The 26,386-nt window shown below is 47.2% G+C and overlaps 1 protein-coding gene across 1 annotated transcript in view; it reads right to left on the bottom strand.

The window, feature by feature from the left end:
• SLC24A3 (solute carrier family 24 member 3) overlaps positions 1–26,386 on the bottom strand; it is a gene marked incomplete at its 5' end in the record, with an annotated part of 470,984 nt that overhangs the window by 43,831 nt on the left and 400,767 nt on the right. The window contains 2 exons of the mRNA XM_082644790.1: positions 4,989–5,014; positions 14,567–14,641. Of these exons, the coding sequence (XP_082500916.1) occupies positions 4,989–5,014; positions 14,567–14,641 (101 nt within the window). The remainder of the gene's footprint in view (positions 1–4,988; positions 5,015–14,566; positions 14,642–26,386) is intronic.

Here is a 26,386-nt window from a genome sequence, read left to right as displayed (position 1 = left end):
ACCTCTGGAATTGTGGGTGTCTGCCCGCTCCACTGCTACCTCCCTCCCCCACCTTAATTTCAGCCTCTGAACTGCCTTCCTCAATGCTTCTGGATCCTGTCATTCTTCTGCTTAAGACTCTTCAATTGCTTCCCAAGAGTCTTGAGAAAAAAAATCAAAGGTGCCCCTCCCTGCAAAACCCGGTTCTTTTTCCTTCTTCCCCCAATCCTCTTGTGTCCCAACCTGGCCTCCTTTCGTTTGCACACGGCAAGTTCCTTCCTTCTCCCCAGAGCCTTTGCACTTAACATCCCCTCTGCCAGGAATGCTTTTCCCTTCACTCCTTCGCTGGTCCCTTGCATCCTGCAAATGTCAGCTTAAACGTCACCTCCTCCAAGAAGTCTTCCCTGCCTACTCCTCCTTCACTTTCTGTTTGTGTTCTTTAAACCTCTGACCAGTCTGGGATTATCTTCTTTATTTACTTATTCACATCTAATGCCTGTCTCTAGCAGTCACTCGACACCACTCCTCACATCTGATTCCCGCCTCAACGATCTGGTTTCTCCTTAGATCAGCCTCACTGACAGAGTGCCCCCCAAGCAGGCACCCCTCCCTCCCCAGCAAAGAGCAGCACTCAGCTCATCTGCACAGGTGAGACTTCTCGAAATGTCAATTTTCAGTTGCAAGACACCTCCAAGGGGCCTGAGCGTGGTCCTTATCTCATTGAAACCAATGTACACATGGCATAAACATAACTGGGAAAAGCGAATCTTTATTCCAGCTTTATTCTGAAGGAAGAGATACCCAAGAGCTGGAGGGAAGTCATGTGATTGCTTAGATGCATTTTTACAGACTTGGTGAGGGGTCATTGGAAAACAAGCCAACGTCAAAGAGACATCCTCATGAGGCTGAATTACGTCCAGCACTTGGTGAACAGGTATATTTATACTCTCTCATTCCTTTGTATCTTTTTTGATTTTTTACTCAAAGCAAGCCCTTCCATTGCAATATCTGAGTGAGCGACTCTGCCGTCACATTTCAGGGATGCCTGTGGCGGCGGGGTTCCCTCTCCTGCTGGCCTTTCATGTTTGCCTTGTTGGCACCCAGATTCAGGGCCCACCCAGCGCCTCCTCCTCATCAAGTGAGGCTCTCTGAGGCCCCTCTGCTTTTTGGCCTGATTCCACGCTTGAGCATCAAGTCTTGGCTTCCTGCCCTTTGGTGTCGCCCCCCCCCACCTCCTGCCCCCGGGGCCATGAGTATCTCCAAATGACACCGTGATGACGTGTCTGCTCCCCCTAGTCTCAGACATCCCCAAGGCCATGGCCGGATTGGGTTTTGCATTCTGTGTCCAGTTCTGGAACGGAGGCTGGCAGCCAGGAGGTGCTCAGGAATGAACAGTTTGGGACTTGAAGTGACTACAAATGCAGACCCTGATGTCACACGCTCTTCCCATCTGCCCCTCCCGGCCACAGCCCGCCGCTGTCCTCCAAGTACCTGGGCTTGTGTGATCTGGGTGCGCTCTTCCCTTCCCACAAACTTCCACTCTGAACCACCTATAACTGGCCCTGGATTCTCCTGCCAGAGATTGTTCTTTTCCGTGTTGGAGGGCTACGCCCTGTCATCCCCCCACCCCTCGCCCAGAGGGCACGTCTCCACTTCCTAAACAGGGTCCAGAACCACGAAAGTCGGTCTCCAACATCATGCAGATGGACACTGTCCAGGTCGCGTCCCAGGCTCTCCTTTCTCCCCCAAAGTCACGACTCGCTCAAAGAAGAGACAAAAACAGCACCCTGCATCCTTTCGTTTTCTTGTCAGGCCTTCAGACTCACTGAAGACACATTCTGAATTCCTTCTGGCAACAGTGGGGGTCTTGCTGGGCAGGGTGAACACATACCCTACTAGGTGGATCTCTGATGCTATCTATGTCAGACGTCTTTCGGGGCAGGTATCTGATGGAAAAGCACCCGACGGGTATTCCCCTGCCTCTTCCTGCTAATGGAACCCCACTATGTTGAGGCAGTAACTGGGGACCCTTGATCTCAAGGAGGGTGGGATAAATGATTGGTCTAAAGTTGTCATTCTATTCCCCCCTGGACACTTATTGGTCAAAGCAGTTGTGACCAAAGAGATATAAGGTGGAAAGGTGTTCAATGAAACGACATAGCCCCTTCTTCTTCCTTCTTGCCTTCAGTCCAAACTTGATGGCTGGAACCACAGCAGCCATCTTGGGGTCATTAGGGAAAGGTCAAGAGAAATGCAGAACCATTGTACTACCAACATCCGGGGTACTTGATATGTAAGAAAAATAAACCACTATTTCTGTAATCCACTGTGGCTGGCTTTTCTACTACCTGCTACTAAAAGCCTTCTGATGGCCCCTTCTTGGCTGAATGTGACTCGCTGTGGAATGCTGCTTGAGGAATGGTAAAGGAATCTAAACCATGCATGGTGTGGATCCCTTCCCCTTGTGTACTTGTATTTGACAAGGCTCCTTTCCTCCTAAAGAGTACTTTAGTTTCAAAATAAGCACAACTGACATTAGTTTCCTTTCAAGGATTTGGGGTGAATTGGTTACCTGCCTTGACATTGCTAGAACATGCTGGAATGTCCTACAACAAGGAAAGGAATTCACTGTTTAAGGAATTATTGAAATACTACTGTGCTTTAATTGCACAGATTGAAGAGTCCATCTCTTAGGACAGAAATCAGAGGAATCAGCTCCTAGACTCACTCTTTCAGCAAAATAAATACTCATGGGTGGCTGGGTAAGAAAGTAAGAGATGTGGACAGTAAAAAATATCTTAAAGTTCAGTATATTTTGCAGTCAAAAGAGGAGCTGAAATCCCTGGAAATCCCAAAGCAGTGATGGGTCAGTGGTGCAGACTTTAATTTCTCAGCCTCACTCGTGAAAAACGGTCTCCGTCACCCCATCCACATGACAACCATGATTACATAACAGGTCGGCCATCTGAGGCTGATATTCGGTGCCGTGAAAGCTTCCCCTAGGTCTTCCCGCAGTTTCACCTGTGCATGAGTTATGATTCCAACCTACCCCAGGCTGGACCAAAACCCGCTTGGGAATTTGCGACTCCTGTATCCGTGGCCCTCCCACCTCCTCCCTCCTGTGGGAGCCTGAGTGCCCAGGCTGAGGGGCTGATGACCTCAGAATCCGGCCTTCAGCACAGGCTCAGGGAGTAGCCTAGGAACCCAGGTTCTCTCCTCTGACATCGTAGGAGGGTCAGCCTTTGGAAAGAAGAGGAAACCGACTCTTCTGTTCTTGCTCCTTCCCATCTGAAATATCCTAAAGGACACCTTGAGGGTAAGGACTGACACAGGCTTGTCATGAACCTGCTTTCATTTCCTCCTGCCGTGGTTTTCACGAGCAAAGCCAAGGAGGTGTGGAGAGAGGGCTCCTTCTAAGACTGACAGACACTAAACCACCCACGGGTCTCCTTTTTTCAGGTTTTCTGCACAAAAGCAGCAGAAAAGTTTCTGAAATCAACTGTGATCATAACTTGCTTTTCCTTATGGCAGCATTGTTAGCAAACAGCAGCAACACTGAGCAACACTTAGGCACCTACTGTTTGCTGAGGCAGACCACGGGTTGTGCTAACCACGCCATGAGTTTGAATGGGAACGCCTCTGCACGTTTTCCTGTGCTGCACTTAATCCCCAAGGACATGAGGGGTAAATGTCACCACTCCACATGGCGACCAGGTCCAGGTGGATCCCACGAGGAGGTTCTTCCTGACCTCTGGCCTCTGATCACTGACCTGCGGTGCTCCCAGGCGTCTTGATCCCTTTCAGCTTGCTGATCACTGTTATTCAAAGAAGACTTCCTTCTTATTTTTATGGGTCAGTACAGGGACTATGTGTCTTAGAGCAAGTTCCCCCAGCTGTCTCCCCCTTGCCTTCTTGGACAGAGGAGAGAGAGCCGACAAGAGTATCTTAATACCCTGGAGAGTGTGTAATGTTTATGGTCCATGTGATATGCTCCCCACCACCCCAAATTCTGAAAATCACAGAGACATCCTAGGACACAGAAATGTCGCTCCAGCAAAGGGCTAGCACTCATTTTGCTGAAAACGAAGACTGCTGGGCTCTGTAATTCTTTTTTTAATTAAAGGTATAATTTATTATTATTATTATTTTCATATTCTTTTCCATTATGGTTTACTAAAGGATGTCGAATATAGTTCCCTGTGCTCTACAGTAGGACCTCACTGTTTGTGCTTCTTTTTCTAGCTCATTCTTAGCTCTAAATAATACCACGAAAGTCGTCTACCTACAGCATCACAACTACCTGTTTCTGAGATGTTCTTTCAGAAGAAGTAGGTGTATTTTCACATCACTCTACCTCGGCAGATCAAATATTTGAAAAATGTAACAAGAATGCATGACACATCCAATTTCTATTTCCATTTCAAACACAGTTGACATGCTCAGAACCCATCTCAAAAAAGGTGATTTGGACGTTGACCCAAATGCAAATGTTCCCGTATACTTAATTTGGGCATTTTTTTTAATCTATCAAAAAAAAATCACTGATTCTTCAGAGCTCTAAGATCTTCTTGAATGTTAGGCAGAACTTTAATGGGTTAAAGGTCACTGACATGCCTTCACCTCTGGTTCCTGGGATATACTGAATACATGGTATTTGGAATATGCCGATGCGGTCTGCACAACTGGAAAAGGTTCATCAAATCTTAACCATGGCCTTGCCCGTGACTGACCGTGGAAAGGCACAGTTGCCTTACACTGTCTAATCTGGATGATAAAGACAGCAAGATAACAGGGTCCCCAAAGGAAGCCCATCAGGCCAGCCCAAGGGAAGCGGTCTCTGCTCCGTGAAAGCTGATTTAATTTCTTTGTTGAGATGGTTCCTGAGAAACGCTAGTTGTTCCAAGCTGCCCCGACATTTCCATTTCTTTCCTAGACCCTGACCTTGGTCTTTACTATACTGTCTCTGCCACATAGCAAGGGGAAATTGGAAGGGGAAAAGAGGTACTTACCAGGAAACTTGTTCATCATAAATGAACTGTGAAAAAAAATAAAAAGGAGAGATTAGACAGACACACACACACACATACACACGCACACACATGTTTTATAACTGCATGTTATCCGCCCTTGTGGCTGGCTGGTGGGAATCGGGGCTGGGGCCGGTTTGGGGTGTGAAGCATCTGTGGGCAAACTCCCCTCTGTGCTGGTATAGTCTCTGGTCAGTGTTAGTGGAAGGTCTTGTTGGCAGACTGGGGTGGGCATCAGGCCATCCCAGCCTTCCTGCAAGTCCTGTCAGAGGATGGAGTGAGAGGGAAGCATGCCCAACCTCGTTATTTGTAGAATTTCAGATCTGGAAGGGGATGCGGAGCTTGGTGGGTGCTTGCAAACATTAGTCACTTACGGGTCCCCTGGAAGCTGTCTGTATGTCTCTGCGCATCGTACAGCACCTTGGAGCTTTTATGAAAGCACCTGAGCTTCTATGGAGATTCACGAGGGTCAGAAGCAGTGCAAAGGGCCAAACAGAGACCTCCCTGATCAGTTAGGAGCCGAAGAAAACACACGACAGGACTGAGTTTATTTAAGTCCTACTCCACATAGTATCTAAGATCACTTCTCATTTTGGGGGGAAAAAGTGGTATAATCCTAGCCCTTTGATTTATACGGGAAACGGAGCTGCAGAGAACGTGAGTAATTTCCCTGGGGTTGCCCAAATAGCTGCAGAGTTGGTCCTAGAACCCAGCCCTGGCTCTTAACTTCGTGTTCTTTCCATGACACCCTTATTTGCCCAGATGGTATGGGGCTGAAACCAAATGAATGCCCTTCTATTTCATTCAAGTAGGAAGCTGTTTCTTCCCACACTCACAGGACATGACTGATTTGAGCGAGACCATCTCTGAGCAACTTTCATTCAGGGGCCCTCTGGAGACTCTCAGGCAGAAGCATCTGGGTGTAGAGGGTGATTACTGCACCCAGGTGGTAAACTCGGCTAACAACGGGACATCGCTTCAGTCCCCGGCGATGACAACGACCACCAGTTGTGAGAGACACAGAGAAAACCTCAAAGACCAGCAGGTGCAGCTGAAAAGGCGTGCAAGAGGACCTCCCTCCAGTCGCCCCAAAGGAGCATAGAGGAGGATGAGGAGAAAGGGGGCCGCCCTCTTCTTTGTAACTCACTCTTCCCAACAAGACACTGACAAACACACTGGCTTCATCAGTTTTTGCCGCTTTGTCGTCTGTCATTATCGGATCCAACAGGGCAGCATTTGGATGAAAATGTCAGACCAGAGTGGGAAAAGAAATAAAGAAGTAAAGGGAACCGCCCCACAATCCAGGCTGAATGGTATGGAATTCATTCCCAACCGCTGTTACATAATTGCTAGCTTTCAAAAAACCCAAGAAATCATGGAACAGAAGCAGTGATTTAAGTTGGAAAATGTTTTCTATTAATTGAAGTTAATTCAATATCAGTCTTGGGCAGCAGGCTGGAACAATCAATTCAGAGCCACTTAAGAGAGCACAAGATACTAGTAAAGAGTTGATTAGATCACCAATTTAATGGTCCTCTCTGGGGAGGGCAGCCAACACTCCGCAATATGCAAGCAGCTCTAAGGAAGCCTTATTTTGTGCCACCTAACTGAAAGGTGAAAAAAAATCAGAATGGACTTAATTGTATAAAGGATTCCAAAGTGAGAACAGAATTTACAGGGAACACAATACCAGAGAAATAGTGAGGCACGCCTGGATGCAAACGTGGTGGGGGGAGGGAACCAGAAACTTCCAAACGACAGAGGCAGCGATGCTGGTCCCTGACCACCTGGAGCCCTGAGGCCTCAGCTACCCTGTGGCCCACGAGTGAACACGGTCTGGGTTTGACCCCGCTGCTTCAAGAGGATTGGGTGGAAACACGAGAGCCTCCAAAAAAGAACAGTAACATTGATAAAAGGGACTATAAATCAGGCCTTTGAGAAAACCTGAATGGAAAGAAACTTGTGTGTGGTGATGAAAGAGACCTGCCTGCAGAGCCTGGTGGTGCCTGGAGGGGGCCGGCCGGCTGACTGTCACCCACCCAGAAGGAAATCCGCACTGTTCACAGACTGTTCCCCTGGGTAGACCACATCTCTGGACCATGCCGACAGAGCATGGAACCAGCCTGTCTGAAAACGTACGACGACAAAAGATGGTGAATCTCACTTGGTGTGGCTGATGGTTAGAGCGGATTTCTTATTCCTTACAGATTTTATTTCATTTGACTCTCCTAAGACGAGTGTTGCACATCCCTCTGTATTTTCATGCTCACTCGGTGAGTAAAAGAAGACAAAACAACTTCCCCACCCCTGCTGGCTGGGTGACTAGGGTAGAAGAGAACCTGAAATCACACGCCTTGCCCCACCTGAAACAAGAAACTGCGCCCCCAGTTCCAGCCGGTCCCCACTAGGTGGCGCTCACGTCCAGGCCCCGCATCCCAGCGGCCCGGCCCCGGGCAGAGATGTTGAGATCAAGTTGGACCAAGTCCCCTTGGCGGCTCCATGAAATCTCCTGGGAGGTGGGCAAGGGCCCCTGGACAGACGGCTTCCTGCAGCCGCCTGCGGCCAGCCCACTGCCATCACGGGGCGGGGTGACGTTCTGGAGGCAGCTCCTGCCCCGTGCTCTGAGATGGGGCCAGGTGGGTCCCTCAGTTACACCCACACGCAGTCCCCAGACCTGAGCGCAGCGGTCGGAGCTGCCCCACCCTTTTCCCAAGTGGGATTTTGCAGAGGAGCCTTGGGAAAGCAGCTCTCTGTGCTCTGCTGGCTGTGTTTGGGGCGAGGCTGCTATTGCGCCACCCCCAGCCAGGGCCCGCGTGGGCGCGCTGATCTCTGGGCCGCAGATTTGCTGCATGGCTGGTCAGGGACCTGCTCTCTGACCCACATCTGGTTCCTCCAGAGCAACCCCCGGCTTCACGCTAAGCTTTCCACGTGTTCTGCAGACGAGCTAAATGGGAACTCACAGGAGTGAATCTGAAAAAACCCTCTTTTCCTCCAGGCCTCCTCGAAACGTTTGGGTACCATGGAAACCAGCTTTTCAGTGCTGGTGTCTGCTCTAGAATTCTTCCGAGAGAGACAGGCTTCCATCAGGCAGGTGAATCCCTGGATGACCGAGCAACCCAGGGAACTCAAGGCGGAACAGCAAGGAACAGACAGCCGGTAGTCGCAGGCGAGTGGGCAGGAGAGGAGAGGCCAGGCTGGCCCCGCAGCGCACAGCGGCCCTGGGCTGGCTGGTTGTAAGCGGTAACCATGGCGCTGGGCGGCTGCTGTGCTGGAGCTGAGATCTCGTAGCTTGTACAGTAATCTCTGGCACCATCAGAATTTTAAGCAGTGAAGGTAAAAGGAGAAAATCAACACCATCATTCTCTTTCAAGAGACTGAAACCTTGAACATATTCCCCGCGTTGCTGGGAAGGGAAACTGCTCCCCCGCACGGCATAGATGCCCTCAGGAGATGTGCCTACTCGGAGTCCTGCCTTCCTCCGGCTTCAGGGACAGGGGTGCGGGTGGCTTAGCGGAGCCCATGGCGATTCCCTCTGAGGGGAGGAATCAGATGGAATACATTGGAAAACAGCTGTGAGGCACAGATATGGTTTCCAATTGAAGGGTAAATAGTAATTCTGACATGAGCATCTCCAGCTGGCCGACCTGATGGTGCTGGGGATGCAGGAGGGTAGGAACTAAAGGCAGGGCTTGAGCGGAGCTGGACATCCCATATCAACCTGCAGGGCAGGCCACAGCAGAAGAAACAGTGATGAGAGGGCCAATTTAGGACACAGGAGATGACGGTTGTTAAAGCAAAAGGTTACGTTCGCTCAGCAGCGCAAAAACACAGGCGAGGAACTAAAATGTCCAGGTTGCTGTCCTTGGGAAAGAGCAAGTCTCCTGGAATCCCGACCAGCCAAGCCGATTGCCGGCTCCAGGAGCAAATGCTCGGATGCCCCGGCTCCCTCCCTGACCCCAGCACCACTTAGAGCAGCCCTGTCTCCTCACTGTGGCAGGGATTAGGGAACAGGGGACGCCCTGGTTTGTTTGAGGAACTTGAATGTTCTCTCACATCCTTCTCTGTGAGAATCTTCAGGCTGCCAGAGTCATTCCCGCTTTGCTGGGGCCCTGAGATGCAATCATCAGCAGAAGGGCCTCAGGGTCTCCAAACTGGAGAGGGAGGAAGGGCCCGAGGGGAACGAGCCGTGGAGGCCAGCGGGCACCAGAGGACAGTCAGCAGGGTACATGTCAGACACTTTCCTCTCACAGAAAGGGTGAAATAAGATTTAAGATAAGTTGTCTTAATGAAAGACTTCCAGGAGAGGGAGGCAGACGTTCAGTCTCCAAATGTAAAGTAAGCGCTTCCTTCGGGCGCCCCTGTGAAGGTGGACTTCGTGGTAGGTGGGGTAAAGCCAGACTGTACGAGGCAGGTTTTATTGGAGGGAAAACCTGAATTCTTTGCTGGGCTGATGCAGCTGTACATCTTATCCTCCTGCTCTGGTTGGCCTGAGAGGTTGCAGCTCACTCACCTTGAGCAAATCCCTGGATTTCTGGAGCCTTGGTGTTGCCATCTGTAAAATGGGACTCCTATCACAGCTGCTTGCGCAGTGGTGAGTACTGAACTAGGAAATCTCCATCGACAGACCCAACACTGTACTCAGTCCCGTAGGAAGTATGGAGTCTATGCCTGTTGAAAGTGCCCGTGAGAATGTAGGTATACTTTCTATGGAAGGATTTGCTCTCTACAACTGTGCTATCCAAGATGACAGGCACTAGCCACATGTGGCCTCACACATTGAAATTAATGAAATAAGGTTCAGTTCCTTGGTTGCAATGGTTGCATTTCACGAGTACAATGGCTAAATAGGAAAAGAATTTGAAAAAGAATAGATACATGTATATGTATAACTGAATCACTTTGCTGTACACTTGAAACTAACACAACATTGTAAATCACCTATACTCCAATATAAAATAAAAATTAAAAAAAAAGAGCTCAAAGGCTCATGTGCTCGGTGGCTATCATATTGGACAGTGCTGCCTAGGCTCTCTCTGGCAGATGGGTCAGCTGAGTTGTCTCTCTTTATCAGAGTGGGGGGCTGCACTGAGTGAGAGGGCAGTGTCACCTCGGATGAACCTTGCTGCTGTGCCGGTGCTCAGGTTGCCCTGAGGGGCCCTCCAACTGCCCATGGCCCACCTGGCCCTTCTCCAGGTGGGTAGCCCCTCCTCCCCCAAGCTGTATTTGTGAGCCTGTCTGTTATCTGGAACCTGTCTCAGAGGCCTCTCCATACCCCCTGGAAGTTTCCCTTCTCTTGGTGCTCATAATTCCCCATCTTGAAGCAGAGATGAAGGGTAAAAATAAAGTATTCCTTTTAGGGCAGCTGTTAGATTGACGATGTAATGAATCATTTGCATTTATGTAAATTACATGATTATGTAAATTACAGTAACATTTCAATAAAAGAGACTGTCTGTCGGGTCTGCTGGAATTTGGAGAAAGAAGATGGGGAGGCCGGAGCTGCCACAGTCAGATGGGGGTGGGTCCTTGGTGTGAGAGAGGGCAGCAAGAACGTCCATGAGGGTCTGCAGACTACCCACCGTGTAGATGCACACAGGACATGCTCCGAAGGACCCAGGATGCTCTCAGAACCTAAACAGCGACACTTCTCTTGCAGAAAGAGACCCAAGTCATGGGGCGAGCTTCCTGGGCCATGCCAAGCTTCTCCAGGGCCTGATGCTTCACTGTAGAGAATGTCACCTGGGCTAAAGGGGGATGCCTGATGGGGCGGGGGAAGGGCGCTGAGAGACAGGCGCTGTACGCTTTTGCAATTAGAACTGCTTTAGAGGAGAGCATGTTCTTAATTTCTTCCGCTCTCTATTTATCTATTTATTTTTTCGCTCTCTCTTTAAAAAAAAGCAACAACAAACAAACTAGAAAATAGCAGAGAGCAAAGATCAGGTAAATCCCAGATATTGACGTGAACTGAGTCCCTTGTCTCTAAGTTAACCGTTTGAAGCTCTGCTGGTTTCAGAACACCTGTGCTGTGTTTCTGCTTTTTGGCCTGGCCCTCTGCATCAGCTTCCATGTCAGCTGTTTCAGAATCCAGGTAGTAACGACCCCGTCAGCACTCCCTGGACCAGCGGCCCTAAGCCTCCCTGGAGATGTGGTCTTTCCTGCTCTTTGGATCCCCAGCCCTGAGGGACTGTCCTCGGGGCTCCTCCCTCTGGGCAGATGTATTTAGAAGTGGCCTCTGGTCCCATTTAGACGGGACTTGCCCTCCAGGTGAATGAGCTCTTCGTTGTGGCACCTCGGGGGACTGCCTTCTGAACATTTCAGAGCCATAAAAAGGGGGCGAGGGTAAAAAAAACCCTAATAGTTAAAATAAATTATTCAGATAATTATTGGTAATTATTTGTGGGTAGGAGGAGGGTTCTAAATACAGGACTTTTCAGTGCCCATTGCAGAGTCCGATGGAGAAGCTTTGTGTTATACAAGGAAAACCCTAAGAAAAGTGATGCTGTTACCATGACATCAGGGAAAACATAGAAAGAGGAGACTAGGAAACCTTGACAAAAAGATATGGCGTGTGGAGCAGCAGCCTGGGGCTGGCGCATGGAAGAGATCTGTGGACACTGAGGAACCTCCTTTGCTAAGTGCTGCTCTTCGGGTAGTAGGCTGTTTTGCTCTTCAGGCTGGTTTTAAGTCTCATGTGAAAATGACCCCAAGAACGAACAGCCCTCAGAAATCCAGACAACCAAGCTACCATGATGCTTCCCCTTTCCAGACGATCCTCACCTGCAGCAGATGTACATCGGAGGAAATGGTGTCCAGCCGTATTTGAGGTTGAGTTTCTCCAAGTGCAGTGGGTGCCACTGGCATCAGAATCAAGGGGGAAGATCCTGCTTGAAGTGAAGCTTCCTGGGTCCAACCCCAGGATCTACTGAATTAAAATCTCTGGTTTGCATGTTTCCAGGAGGCATGCTGAGCGTTTCCTGTGCTGCTGAATTTGGAGGAACACCACTTAAAGTAGAAAGAACCAAGACCAAACCCTGAGGACCCAGACGTTCTCTTCTGCATTACTTCCTAACAGTGGAGAAAGGTAATTTTTCTCAAGATCATAAAAATCTAGCCTTGATGTCAGGTCGGTAAATACACAGTCCAATCTCTAGGTCACAGCAAAGAATCACTTGCTTTTGACTCTGTTGCCATCGGAGGGAACACAGAGCTGCTGGCATCCTGCAAGCAGCTGAGTCAGCTCTGATTCGTCCTCAGCAGGTGACTGCTTTGCCCAAAGACCCCGCTCGGGTGAGTGTCGCCCACAGCCTGAGGATGCAAAACCGCTTTGTTTCTTCACACGTCATTAGCGACAATTACATTTGTTCTATCTTGAACACGTCCAGATAAATGTGACAGAAGACAGGTTATTTCACACACGGTCCAGGAGGTGTCTATGTGAAAACAGAGTGAAACCGATGCCGGCAAATCTGCCGACGGGCGTGGACGTTGCTGAGTCCGTGCTCCCAGGGGGTCTTTTTTTTTTTTTTTTTCCCCTTTGGTATAAATTTATTTACTTATTTATTTTTGCCTGTGTCAGGCCTTCGTTGCTGCGTGCGGGCTTTCTCTCTAGTTGCGGGGAGCGGGGGCTACTCTTCACTGCGGTGTGCGGGCTTCTCATTGCGGTGGCTTCTCTTGTTGCACAGCACGGGCTCTAGGCGCATGGACTTCAGTAGTTGTGGCACACGGGCTTCAGTAGTTGTGGCTCTTGGGCTCAGGTGCTCCACTGCATGTGGGATCTTCCTGGACCAGGGCTCAAACCCATGTCCCCTGCATTGGTAGGAGGATTCTTAACCACTGCACCTCCAGGGAAGTCCCTCCCAGGGGGTCTTGGACTGCACTGTTCTGGCTCATCGCCTTGTCTCTAGGAGGGTGGACACCTCCTTCTGGAATTCAGTAAAATGGAGAACTGCGTTCATTGACACCATCCACTAACACATCTCTTGAAAAATGTAATTTTCAGAAATCATCCTAAAATACCCTGACAGCAGAAGAGCAGAGTGCATGTGAGCTGTATGGGATCGGGCATCACAGGACAAAGACCCTGCAGAGCGTGTTTGAGCAGTCTGGGCTGGGTGAACAGAGGCTTCTAGATCTTAGGGTGATCGTTCCACAGGTACAAGAATACAGAGCTCATAGGTGTCCTTAAGTCTGCTGACCGGGAATTCAACAGACACACTGTGTTTTCAGTCCAACGTGGGCATCGGAGCACTTCTGCCCCTGGGGCTGGTCTCAACCCTCCTGATCGTCAATCGCCCCTGGAATGAGGGCGCTGTGGTTGTAAACCCAAGCTCCTCACTTGGAGCTGCTGTTGACTTAACTAACCCATCTGATTCCTTGGGGAAAGTCTTGTATTAAACATCACTTTTGACTTATTTGTATACAGCTGTATAATTAAATCTAATTTATAATTAAATTAATTATTTCTAATTAAATAATATACAGGTAAGTGCTTTGTAAACAGGTAAGTAAGTCCTTCAGAGGATCTATTTCCGTTCTGTGCATAAGGAAACTAAGCCCTGGAGACACTGATTTCTCCAAGGTCCTTAGAGCTAGTGAGAAGGGGACCCGAATTAGGAGCCAGGTGTCCCGATTCCCACGTGTTGTTCTGATTTGCTGGCCTTCTCCTAGACGGCTCGGCTTGCCAAGCTAAGGCATTTGGGTTTGTCCCCACGGAACATGGAGCCACTGATCATATCAACACAGGACTGGCCTTTGCAGGTGTTCTTTGTCGAGACACTGTCTGGACAGCTCTGAGGACCGACCAGGGAGGGGGGAATAGAGGGGGAGGGGGTGGGCAGCTGTGATGCTACTCGTTACATTAATCTGCAATGAGCCTCATCAGTTCAGGCCAGAGATGCAAAAAGCCTCAAGGACAACGGGCTACGGGGGACACACTGGGGAGACTTTTACAAAGTGAAAATCCACAGGACAATGACGCCAAATGCGTATGTTGGGAGTTGGGGGGAAGGTCAGTTTAATATCATTCCCAGGCTGGGTAGCCAGGGTAGGAACGGGGGCTGAGATAAAAGAGGAGGGTCCAGTCTTGGGGAAATCATCCTAAGTGTAGAGACCCATTGGGTCTGGGGCATGAAGATGTCTAGTAGAGAGTTGCTTACCCACTGCTAGGGACACAGTGTGGGCATGTCCGCGTGAAGGCGGTAATGGCAACGGGTACTGTGGGACGGGCAGGGCATGTCCTGGGAGAGTGCATAGAGTAAGGGGGAGAAGGAAGGTCCACACCCAGGGATGCTGAAGGGAGTGACAGAGGAGCCCATGAGGAAAGTGAGTGCGAAGCGTCGGGGGAATCATAGGAAAACAGCAGGGGATGCTCATGGAGCTGGGGGACCAGAGCCAGCTCCTGTTCTGAGCACCGGACCATCAGGCTGGAGTTCTGAGTGATCAAAGTAGCCGCCTCCACACACCTGCTCCACTTGGAGGAGCCACACGTCCCCCCGAGCTGAGAAGGATGACTGGGAGATAAGAGGCCAGGGATCCAGGCGAGGTGCCCATCACACACTTACCACGATGAGCGCGACCACGGACAGCGTGTAGTAAATGGAGTCCCTCAGCAGGCACCAGGAGGACAGAGCCACAACCTGGAGGAAAAGGGGAAGGAAGGTGAGAAACAGGACATCGACTGTGCGAGGGAGACAGCCTGGCTCCTGGCGCCGTGGCCAGTGATGACCCAGACACACAACCTAGCACTTGTGTCTCTGTCCTGGAGACCCAGGCCATCTGCCAGTTGATAGGAATTTACTTAAGTCTTTAGGCATAACAGTCTGGGTCTCCTGAAAATCGGATGCCAAGATGGGGTTGAACCTGCAAGGACTTCATTAGGGGGAGACGCCCAGGAGAGAAGACCAGGAGTAGGCTGGGGAACTGGGAGGGCTGCCCAGCCATGACTGGGGTCTGACCCCCAGAGGAGAGGGAAAGCTGGGTAGACGGACAATCTGAGGAAGGTTCTGCACAGCCGAGCCAAAGTCCCATGTCTCCCAGGAGCCCACCAGCCTCAGCATCCCTAACGCCACGCGGACCGTAGGAGCTCCTGACCCTGTGACCTTGTCAACACTCTACCCAGGGCTGGGCAGCTGTCACCCTTCAGAAAGGCGCGGACAGCTGATTTGCAGTCTCCCCGCAACTCCCCGCGCCCTCTTCTCTCCTCTCTATTATATGCCTGGGCTTGTGGGCACTTGACCCCTGGCTTAATCAGAATTTTTAAAAGATTGATTTGCATGTTGATCTGGAGAAAACATTATCTTAGCAGTGGGGAGCTGTCCCTTTAAAGAGGTGGTGACTCTGCTGAGACCAGTGGACACCTTGCTGGAGGATAAGCAGGCTTGGCCTCCTGTGTGCAGACTTCCTGCAGGAGAAGGAGGCCCCTGGTGCAGAAGGAGGGGAGGGGCCCCACTGGGCATTGTGGGAGGAGGGGCCGCGGGGAGGGGTGGAGGAGGAGAGAGGGGGAGGGGCCCAGGTTAAGATCCCTGCTCTGGAGGAAGAGTCATTTCTCCTCTGCAAGTCCTTCAAAGTCTCTTTTGGAGTGAAAGCTGGTATTTTTCCTCTGCTCTGCAGAGCAGGTCCATTTTTGCAGACGCTCCCGAAGGAGCCTGGGAGAGTCCCAGTGCCCTGTCGGAGCTGCTTCCTGGGCTGTCACTCACAGTGCCCCCCACCTCCCTAGAAAAGTGTCAGCCACCCCAGGGCCACAGGACACTTCTAGCTGCCTTTGCCCTTGGCCTCATAAGCGGAAAAGGACACAGCAAATGCCACCTCTCAGCTGGGACAATGACAGGCACACAGTGCACCAAAGACAACAGGAAAAGGGATTCCAGGGACAAGGCGGCCTTTGGCACCTCTTCCCTCCCCTACTGCTGTGTGCGGCTATGAAGAAAAGATCAGGCAAAGTCAAACCAGAGAGGGCTTTCTGGATTCAAATAACATGAAAGATATGACTTAAATAGAACCATAAATGAATAATGAGGCCAGCTTCTTTTCATTAACGCATTCTTCCACTGCTGTAGGGACACTGAGGTATTTTCTGTTGCTAATTTTGCCTTATATGGATGTGTATTTGCAGATCCAAGTTACAGATGACAGGGTTGTCAAGAAAAGAACTTGTGCCACGAGAATCACTTTAGAACAAACTTTACCCTTTTATCATCTCTCCTTGGACCGTATACTCTCAGAACCTGTGACCATCACTTACCGTCTATGGAACAGAACAAATTGGACTAGACTGTTCATTTTCCATCAGGTCATAAAACGTGGTGAATATTTTAAAATTTATTATAGTTAGGCTAACGGACTTAAAACATGTGGCAACTATCAATTCTGAATTTTCCTAAAAAATCACTTGGGCTTTTAATTAAAGATGGCAGATTGAACACATACCAGTACCTTTGCTCTTTCTTGTTGCACTATAACAGGGTAACAGCAAAAGGACTGGTTTTTTTTTAACAAGACATAAACCTGGGAGGAAAGGAGAATAGAAGAGCTGATCAGAGCAACGAAATTTTGGAGGTTGAAAGCAGAACAATTGGTCATTCAGCGGGCAGTGGGCCAAGCTCTAGAAGTGATGGTAAATGTGGCCTGAAAACGGGATGACCGTGAGACTGTTTAAGAATTCAATCCCAAACCTCCTCCCTCTCTTCAAGCAGACCAGTGACTGCACATCCCTCACCTTATCAGAAACAGGAGACCTGGCGTTTAAAGAAGAGAAGTTCCAGAAAAAGGAGGAGAGGAAATAATCAAATAAATAATTAAAAATTCCCAGAAGTTAAGGATGTGCATTTTCCAGCACAAAGGACAAAATGATGCATACCAATGCACGTCCTTGTGAATTTTCAAAATACCAGGACCAAAAAATGGTCCTAGAAACTACCAAAGAGAGAAAAACAGGAATATATACAAAGGATCAAAACCAGAATGACATTTTATTTCTCAACCAAAGCACTGGAAGCTAGAAGACAATGGAGGAACGCCTTCAAGATTAGAAAGGAAAATGATTTCAACCTTGAATTCTACACTCAACCAAATTGTTCATTAAGAGTGACAGAAGAGGGCTTCCCTGGTAGCGCAGTGGTTGAGAGTCCGCCTGCCGATGCAGGGGACACGGGTTCGTGCCCTGGTCCGGGAAGATCCCACATGCCGCGGAGCGGCTAGGCCCGTGAGCCGTGGCCGCTGGGCCTGCGTGTCCACAGCCTGTGCTCCGCAACGGGAGAGGCCACAACAGTGAGAGGCCCGTGTACCGCAAAAAAAAAAAAAAAAAAAAAAAAGAGTGACAGAAGACTAAAAATAAAAGTGTAATTATCTCAGAAAAAATGTAATTCCTACATATCTTTGCCCAGAAAGCTACTGGAGGATGTGCTCCACTAAAATCAGGGAGTAAAACAATTGTTACAGAGAATTATGTTACAATAAACCATTAAACCAAACAATAAAAATCTATCCTAATAAGTGAAGAAGATTTCCAGAATGGTGGTGAAGGAAGATTCCGAAATGATGGTAAAAGGAGATTCCAAGATGAAACTTTTGCAGCAGGTCAGAAGACTCAGACGAAATGATGCCAGAAGGACAAAACTGATGGAAACTCTTATGATTTGGAACCCATGGAAAGGAGACTGGAGATCTCTGGGAACAGAGCATAGATACCTCAGCAAATGAACAACAACAAAAAAGACAGTTCTAAACCATGGGGAAAACACAGAGTTGTGCAGGAAAGGAAGATGAATCATTACCCATTATTGGCTCAGCTCTAAACAGTGGTCCCACAGTCATAATAAACACAGCATAAACTACTGTCTAAGCAAATTTATGGTGTACTTGTTTGGGGAGGACTGAGGGCTGGGCAGTCGGGGTAGGCAGGGCTGAAAGAGACCTTAACCTTCCTCTTCCACACGGCTGTGAAGCCATGGAACATTCTGGAAACTGGAAAGTCAAGTAACTGCCACAGAAGCACGTTATTTGGAGACACTGAGCACGTGTCAGGAACAACCAGACTAGTGGAAAGTAGCTGCTTCTGAAGGGTGGGACGGGAAGGTGGCTGTCTTTCATCATAAGCCTTCTGGAAGTGGTTGCCTCTTTAAGCTCTGTGCGTATAACTTTAATGAAAATAAAAACTAAAATAAGAAAGTATAATACAAGTTATCCACTTAGATTTACTCCTGCAAGAAATGCACCTCATGCTGAGCCTAGATGTCAAATCTGCATGGATAGTGATCTATTTTATCTCTTTATAAATAGAATAGTTTTCAATGTATAGACTATCTCCAAAGTTCAGCTCCAGATTCAGAGCCTACATTTACCAAAACCAATTTTTAAAAAATTTATTTATTTATTAAAAATATTTTAAATTGAAGTATAGTTGATTTACAATGTTTCAGGTGTACAGCAAAGTGATTCAGGTATATATATATATATATATATATACATACACACACACACACACGTATATATTCTTTTTCAGATTCTTTTTCATTACAGGTTATTACAAGGTATTGAATATAGTTCCCTGTGTTATAAGCAGGTCCTTGTTGTTTATTTTATATATAGTAGTGTGTATCTGTTAATCCCAAATTCCTAACTCATCCCTCCCCTCACTTTCCCCTTTGGTAACCATAAGTCTGTTTTCTATGTCCGTGAGTCTATTTATGCAAAACCAATTTTTTCTATCGAAGCAATGAACTGGAGGACAAATAAGGAGGCAAATTAGGGAATAATTTTTCTCCACACTCTAGAAGGAATTAAAGCATCGTTGATTCTGCAGTATCTATAGTGAAAGCTGTGACCATGACCTCATGTCCACCTCTACCTTCCCTTTCTGTGACCACTACTCACCACAGTAGTGAAGATTTACCTGACACTTCCTGAAAACAAGAGGACTGAAAGGGTTATTTCATTCAATCCTACAGCAACCCAAAAAGGTGGGCAGTGTCACCCTCATTGGCCAGCAATCTGGACCTGACCAAGGTGAAGCCTTGACCGTGGTTGTACAACTACCAGTGGGGTGGGGGCTTGGATCTGAACCCAGAAGCCTGGGTCTCATGGCCCTGACCTGACACTCTATGCTACAATGCGTAAACAGAGGAGGGGTAAAAGCAGATACCCATTTGTGACACCTCCCATGGAGATATTTTTTTCTCCATGACATTAAGCCATTAGGCAGGTGCGTTAGAGATGGTAGCCAAAGGAGGGAAGAGTTGGAGGTGAGAGACCAAAAAGCAGCTACCACAGCTCAATTTAAAAATATACTGCTCTAAAGAGACTCAGGGCAAGTTATCAAGGCAGAAGGAGTGACCACAGTGACAACAGACAGGGATACAGATAGGGTGTGGACATATCCCAGGAGGGAGAGAGTCAGTTAGAAAACTGGGAAACTACTCCATTTAGCTAGTCTTTTTTTTTTTTTTTAAAAAAACACCAATACAGTTCATTGTTTGCTGATGGAATATTTTACTTTTCCACAGATGTGGATACACTGATGCTTGGGTCTAAGCCACTCTCTTTGCTTCTTGGTGAAGGGGCTTTTATCTCGAGAAGAGGCCAGCAACCATCTGACTCATTTGTTGGCAGGGAGGGACCTGTCAGCACCCCTGCATCAACATGGGAGGGAGGCTCTTTGGCATCTGTTGGCAGGCATCACCCAACCCAGAGCTGGAGAGATGGTGATGAGAAGACAGTGCTTCCTGAGCACTTTGCAAAGTGAACAGGGGTCCTGGGAGGGAACCAACAGTGAGTAATGCTGCCCTTGACCTCATTAATCAATAATACAGATGGCACAGATTATAAGAGGCCATCCGCCGGCAGACTCCTCCATAAATTAAAGCCAGAGGCTCTGTTTTCCCCTATAGCTCTAGGAATCCCTCCCAGCTGGAATTTCATCTTGATATTTCTTTTCTATTTCTGGAGTGCATTTCACTCTTTTTCTATTGAATATGCAGCTTCAGTTTCCTTCTTATAATTTCATTTAGCTTCAGAGTGGCATGAGGCGAAAAGAAAAAAAAAACAATCCACACTTCCAAAACAGAGGAAAATGCCTTCTCCTTTATTCAAATGTTGAGTGATAATCTGGAATTCTCACTCCTTCCAGGAGGTTAAAATTAATTATTCATGATAAAACTATATATTTTCTGTATATGGATTTGTATTGCAAATCTATATACAGCTATTGATATATATGGTAATATACACACATACATATGGATAGATAGCATATATATGATTTAATATTTATGATTTTTCTTGATGGAGAATGGAATTTGACATTGCAGACACATTTAAAAAGGAACAGATACCCTCAACTTGTGAGCACTTTGCCTTTTTAAAAAGCCATTGAAGCAGTCAGAACACCATAATAGTTACATGACATAAAACATAAAACTGCTATCGTTTCAGAGAAATGTTATTTCACACAAATTTCATGGAAAAGGGATTTGAAAATCATAACATGAGTTTTGTTCCAAGCTTTTGAGCTGACACAGTCCCTACAGCCAATTCTTATCTCAGGAAAGACAGCCATGTGATGTGGAGCAGGGATGGGGGCTCTGGGGTGTCCCCCACATGGTATGAGGGTGACCAGTGGTGCTAGGGGTCAGAGCAGGTGAGGGAGAGGTCTTGGCGCTACCGTCTGTTATTCAAGTACACTTTCAAAACACTTCGATCCTGGGAAAAGTCACCGAAATACAAATGGCTCCTGCTTTCTGGAAATTTACAGCCGAGAATGGACAGTAATAGGTCGTGATAATTGGGATTGACATATATACACTAATATGTATAAAACTGATAACTAATAAGAACCTGCTGTATAAAAAAATAAATAAAATTTTAAAAAATAGATTGTGTAAAAAGACAATAATAAGCTTTTGCAAAATACAGTGAATGTCCTCTTATTAATCTTTGCAAACAGGAAGAGAAAATGAATTCCTATTTTAAACTTTATTTTTTCTAAGAAAACCCATTCTGAGCTCTAGTTTTACTTAAGGAAGACAAATGACAAGTAAAGAAGCTGCTGCTGGAGATGCATTTAAATAAAAACAAGGCCACATCAGGACCGTGCAGGCATATAGTAGTCTCCCGAATGCTCTTCACTGATCAAGCTGAACAATAACCACAGATGCTCTAATGACCTGAAGTGCCTGGGATGCCGAAGTGCCTTCTCAATCATTCAAAATATCAGGTGCAGGAGTTTTCACATTGGATGTAAGTGTTGCCTGCTAGGCCTTCAAAACTTGGTAGCTCGGACTGTTCTCGCACACATCAGAATTAAGGGGGGTCAGTTCCGTCTTAGGGGAGGACCGCACCGGCTGTGCTCCTGGAGCCCTTTGCCTAGTCACCTAGGACCAGGTTGGGGGTCTGCACTCACTGCCAGGCATTGCTGTGCCAACCCTGGGGACCAGCACTAGGTACAAGTTTGCTGAATAAAAGTAGGGCCTTTAGGGTAATTTCATGTAAGCGCACGTGTTAGCTTGGATTTACCCAGAAGAAGAGCCTGAGGCAAGGATTCGAGTGCATATGGTTTATGTGGGAGGTGATTCTAGGAAACGCTGTTGGGGGAAGTGAGGCAGGTAATGAAAAGGTAATAAGCAAGTCACAGCAGCAGGAGACTGGGGCACGATCCTGGTGGGGCGCTCTGGGGGACCCTGGAGAACATGCCTCTCTCCTGTCTCATCCAAGGGGAGAGGGAGTTGGGGTATTTATCCACCTACTCCCACCAGTCATTGCTTCAGGGCTGCACCTAGAGTATTGATTCCCTGGCCAAGGAGGGCCCTCAGACAGAGAAACGCAAGTTCTGGCAGGGGGAAGTCAGGCCAGTGGCAACTGAAACGGTAAGGGTGAGGGTCATGGGTGGGGCACCAGCAGTGTGTGCTTTAACCCTAAATGTGGATTTACATAATAATCCAATAATCAGAGTAAGCATTCCTACACACACACACACACACACACACACACACACACACACACACACACACAGAGTTTTGTAAGCCTAAAAATACAACTCGTATATATACCACATCTTTATCCATTCATCTGCTGGTGGACACTTAGGTTGCTTCCATGTCTTGGCTATTGTAAATAGTGCTGCGGTGAACACTGGGGTGCATGTATCTTTTCAAATTATAGTCTTCTCCAGACATATGCCCAGGAGTGGTATTACTCAGCCATAAAAAAAGAATGAAATAATGCCATTTGTAGCAACATGGATGGACCTAGAGATTATCATACAAAGTGAAGTAAGTTAGACAGAGAAAGACAAACATCATATGATATTGCTCATATGTGGAATCTAAAAAGATGATACAAATGAACTTACTTATAAAACAGAAACAGACCCACAGACATAGAAAACAAACTTACGGTTACCAAAGGGGAAAGCAGGGCAGGGATAAATTAGGAGTTTGGGATTAACATACACACACTACTATACATAAAATAGATAACCAACCAACCTACTGTATAGCACAGGAAACTATACTCAATATTTTGTATTAACCTACAAAGGAAAAGAATCTGAAAAAGAATAAATATATACATATGTACAACTGAATCACTTTGCTGTATACCTGAAACTAACACAACATTGTAAATCAACTACACTTCAGTAAAAAAACAAAAAAACAAAAAACCCAATCCCATTTACATAAGGTTCTAAAGCAGAGCATATTAACTATGCTGTTTTAAGTCTGGAATAGTGTTCCCCTGGGGCCGGGGGTAGAGTCTGAAAGGGCACGAGGGGCTCCTGGAGGCCAGGACTGTTCTCTTTCTTGATCAGGTCCTGGTGACTGGGGTGTGCTCAGTTGTGAAAAGTCATTGAGCTGTACTTATGATGTACTTCTGTGTACTGCTGTGCACTCTTCTGAATCTATGTGGTACTTCAATAAAAATCTTATTCAAACAAAACAAAAATGCAATTACAAGGTTAATTGTTAACGTGAATTTTACGTATTTATTTTAACAGTAACTACTCCATCACACTTGGAGTTGGCTTATTAGTAAAGTTGCCAGAAAAAATACAGGACACCCAGTTGAATTTGAATTTCAAATAAACGATAACTAACTTAAAAGTATGATCTCAAGTATCATCTGGAAGAATATACTGAAAATATATTTGTTGCTTATCTGAAAACTGAAATTTAACGGGGTGCCCTATGTTATGTGAAATCTGGTAACCCTACGTATTAGATTTTGGTCATTGGTTAAGATAACTATTTTGACTTTCTTTGGATAAGCACAAAATTGGAAGTATAGTGATTTTGGAATAAACATTCTTAAGATGAGGGGAAAGCTGAACCTTTTCTACATTGTCTACTGATGCTGGATATTGACTGCTGTTTTATTCCAGCCATTTGGCTTGCTCAGAGTTTTTTTTTTTTTTCCCCCTTTGTTTCTTGTTAATTGTAGTAATTGCCCACATGTTCATTACAATTTTGGGGGAGATTTCTGCCTTCTCTTGAAAAAAGCCTGAAGACCTGGCAACAGGGGGTTATTTTCGTGCCACCGTGGAGCTGTCAGCGGAGCCCTTTTTAGGTGGATGTGCATCCTTCAGCCCTCACTGTCCCCTCCCCTTCCCTCTATGTTCCTCAGCTGCAAAGGCTAGAGTCAACCACATGTACTCCTTCCTTTCTGCTACTAATGTCCTCGGACCTGACCCCTTCACTCATTTATTCTGTATACCTGTGCACTGCCAGGACAGGCATTTGTGATCCCTAATCTAGAAGAATTATTTTAATTAGCCTTGACAATGCTGAACACACCAGCGGCCATTTCTTTACAACCAACGCTGTGCTCAGGATTCTAAACATTCTGTGCTACGTGTTCCTTTGCACTCACTGGACCCCTTTTCAGAACTGTGTATTAAAAGGCAAAAAAAAAAAAAACAAAAAAAAAAACAAAGAACTATAAAGAAACCGATTCACTGAAATCCAGTTATCAAAACATTGAGGGGGCTTCCCTGGTGGTGCAGTGGTTGAGAATCTGCCTGCCAATGCAGGGGACATGGGTTCGAGCCCTGGTCCGAGAAGATCCCACATGCCGCGGGGCAACTAGGCTGTGAGCCACAACTACTGAGCCTGCGCGTCTGGAGCTTGTGCCCCGCAACAACAGAGGCCGCGATAGTGAGAGGCCCGCACACCGCGATGAAGAGTGGCCCCCACTTGCCACAACTAGAGAAAGCCCTCGCACAGAAACGAAGACCCAATACAGCAAAAATAAATACATTAATTAATAAACTCCCACCCCCAACATCTTCTTTAAAAAAAACAAAAAAACAAAACAAACAAAAAAAACCATTGAGAACTGAAGATATCGTAATACATGCCTCTCTATTAACAAGAGCCAGTAAACTTCCTTATTCTAAGAAATCAGTTGTTTAAGTGTAGTGATCAGTGGGAAGGGTCTGGAGTACCTGCAGTAACTGTAACATAGCATGAAAACAGCTTATGTGTCTATTGGAGACAAAATCCCAGCTCACGTTACCATGGCCTCTTCCTCATGAATAATGAAGTGAACTGTTAAATAGAAGTGGTTAGCAAAAAGAAAGATGTATTTTTTCTCGTCCAAGTTCACAGGCCCCTTAATCTAGATTTTGGCAACAGAAGCACTAAGGTTCTGCTCTTTCTCAGTCCCTGGCTTTTCGACATTTAATTACTTGTCCCTCCACCAGAAGGGGGACGGGAGGTAAGGTGGCCCTCCGTCCATCCTGGCTGCGCTGATAAGAACTTAGGGGGAGGAGGCTGAAGCTAACAGCAAAAACACTGTTCGGGGCTGTCTGTGGATTTCCATTATGTGTGCTTTCTGTTTCATCTGTTATCACAGAGAGGAACTTGGCTACATTTACAGTTTTCCTGGAAGAATTAATGTGGCTCCTACAACATGCAATCTCTTATCTCAGCCCGGTACGTGCCGCGTGGAAGTCGTTCCACCGAGGACTGAGGAGATGCTCCCTCCACAGCTTGGTGCCGTCTCCGCTAGTTACCCAAGTGTGGTCGGGGGACAGCCTGTTAGGACTGCAGCTCTCAGGCCCCACTCTAGACCCGCTGCACCCGAATCTGCCTCTTAACGAGATGGCGGGGGGACCCACATGTGCGTTACGGTGTGAGAAGTGCTGGCTTAGGGGATGGAGAATTTTGGAGTCTGAGTCACACCTGTGACCTTGCAGTATAAACAGCAAGAGACTGGGGCCCGCGGCCCTCACCCTGGGGTGGGGGGGTCTGGACAGGATGCAGTGGGCATGGGTCGCCACTTAAGGTCTTTGTGCCAGAGAGCAACTGGGTGTGTCTGAGTTGCAGGTGCAAACTAGAAACACCGCTTGCATGGGGTTTCCTACTTCATCAACATCTAGCACCAACCCGGCTTAAGATGCTGGGGGAAACCACCCTTTGGTACAAACCAGGCCAGAACATTTCTGCTCCCTCCCAAGCCCTCGTATTCGACCTACTGAAAAGACGATATAAAGAAATCCAAATCAGTGGTGCTGAATTTATTTTTAACTTTATACCATTTGGGTTAGTAGCCAGATACACAGAGGAGGCAAATATTTCCTCATTTCATCCATTATGAAGCCTAAAAGGACAGTGTCAAGCTTGAGGGATCATTTCACTGTCCCGATCTGTAACACAGTCTTGTGGGACTAGGGTCTCCAAAATGGGGTGGGGCTTCCCTGCCTTTGAAGTGCTGATAGAAAAGGAAGTTAATACATATCATGTGAGTTCAGAAATCAGACAGCTAAGACCGTGTATTTGAGTTGAAGCTTCTGGAAGTAAGAACCTGGCTATAAGTACATTATTACATTAGCATTTGGTGTTTACATTACCACATGATGTTTCCCATGCTGTCAGAAAACCGGTAATGTAAGCATAAGGGGAAGATGCTCCATTTCCTTCTCGTCTCTCTGGAAATTAAAATGCTGGAGGCAAAGGGGGATGGAAAGACAGGAGAGACAGCTACTTTTCAGTCTACAGGCTTGGGTATGGATTTGGAAGGGTCTGTTTCATACCTGGAAGGATCCACATTTCTCTGGCTTCATCAAGTTACAGAGGAGAGGAAATGTGGATCGTGTACTTTAAAACGAAGCTTTCTACCTACTGTTGGACAAGGGTTGGAGCTTGTGTCATATCGGGAGCTCATCTGACCTATTCTGTGTCCAAAGGAAACGTGGGTGGCTGCCACCGTGGGAGCGCCAGGTTGGAAAGGAAGCAGTTGTCCCCTCTCAGGTGTGGACTCAGGGTCACACTCTGATCTCAGGGGTGTGCAGTGATATTTTCATACCAAGAAATACTGGTTGCTGCGTCTGTGTGGCTCATCCGGCCCCAGTTGATCCATCAGGCAATTTATTTTAGGTACTTTCTGTGACT

The sequence above is a fragment of the Mesoplodon mirus genome (genome assembly GCF_964341445.2).
Source record: "Mesoplodon mirus genome assembly, chromosome: 15".
Taxonomy (NCBI): Eukaryota; Metazoa; Chordata; class Mammalia; order Artiodactyla; family Ziphiidae; genus Mesoplodon; species Mesoplodon mirus.
The sequence above is the reverse complement of the archived record's forward strand: the minus strand, read 5'-3'. Positions and strand labels throughout refer to the sequence as shown.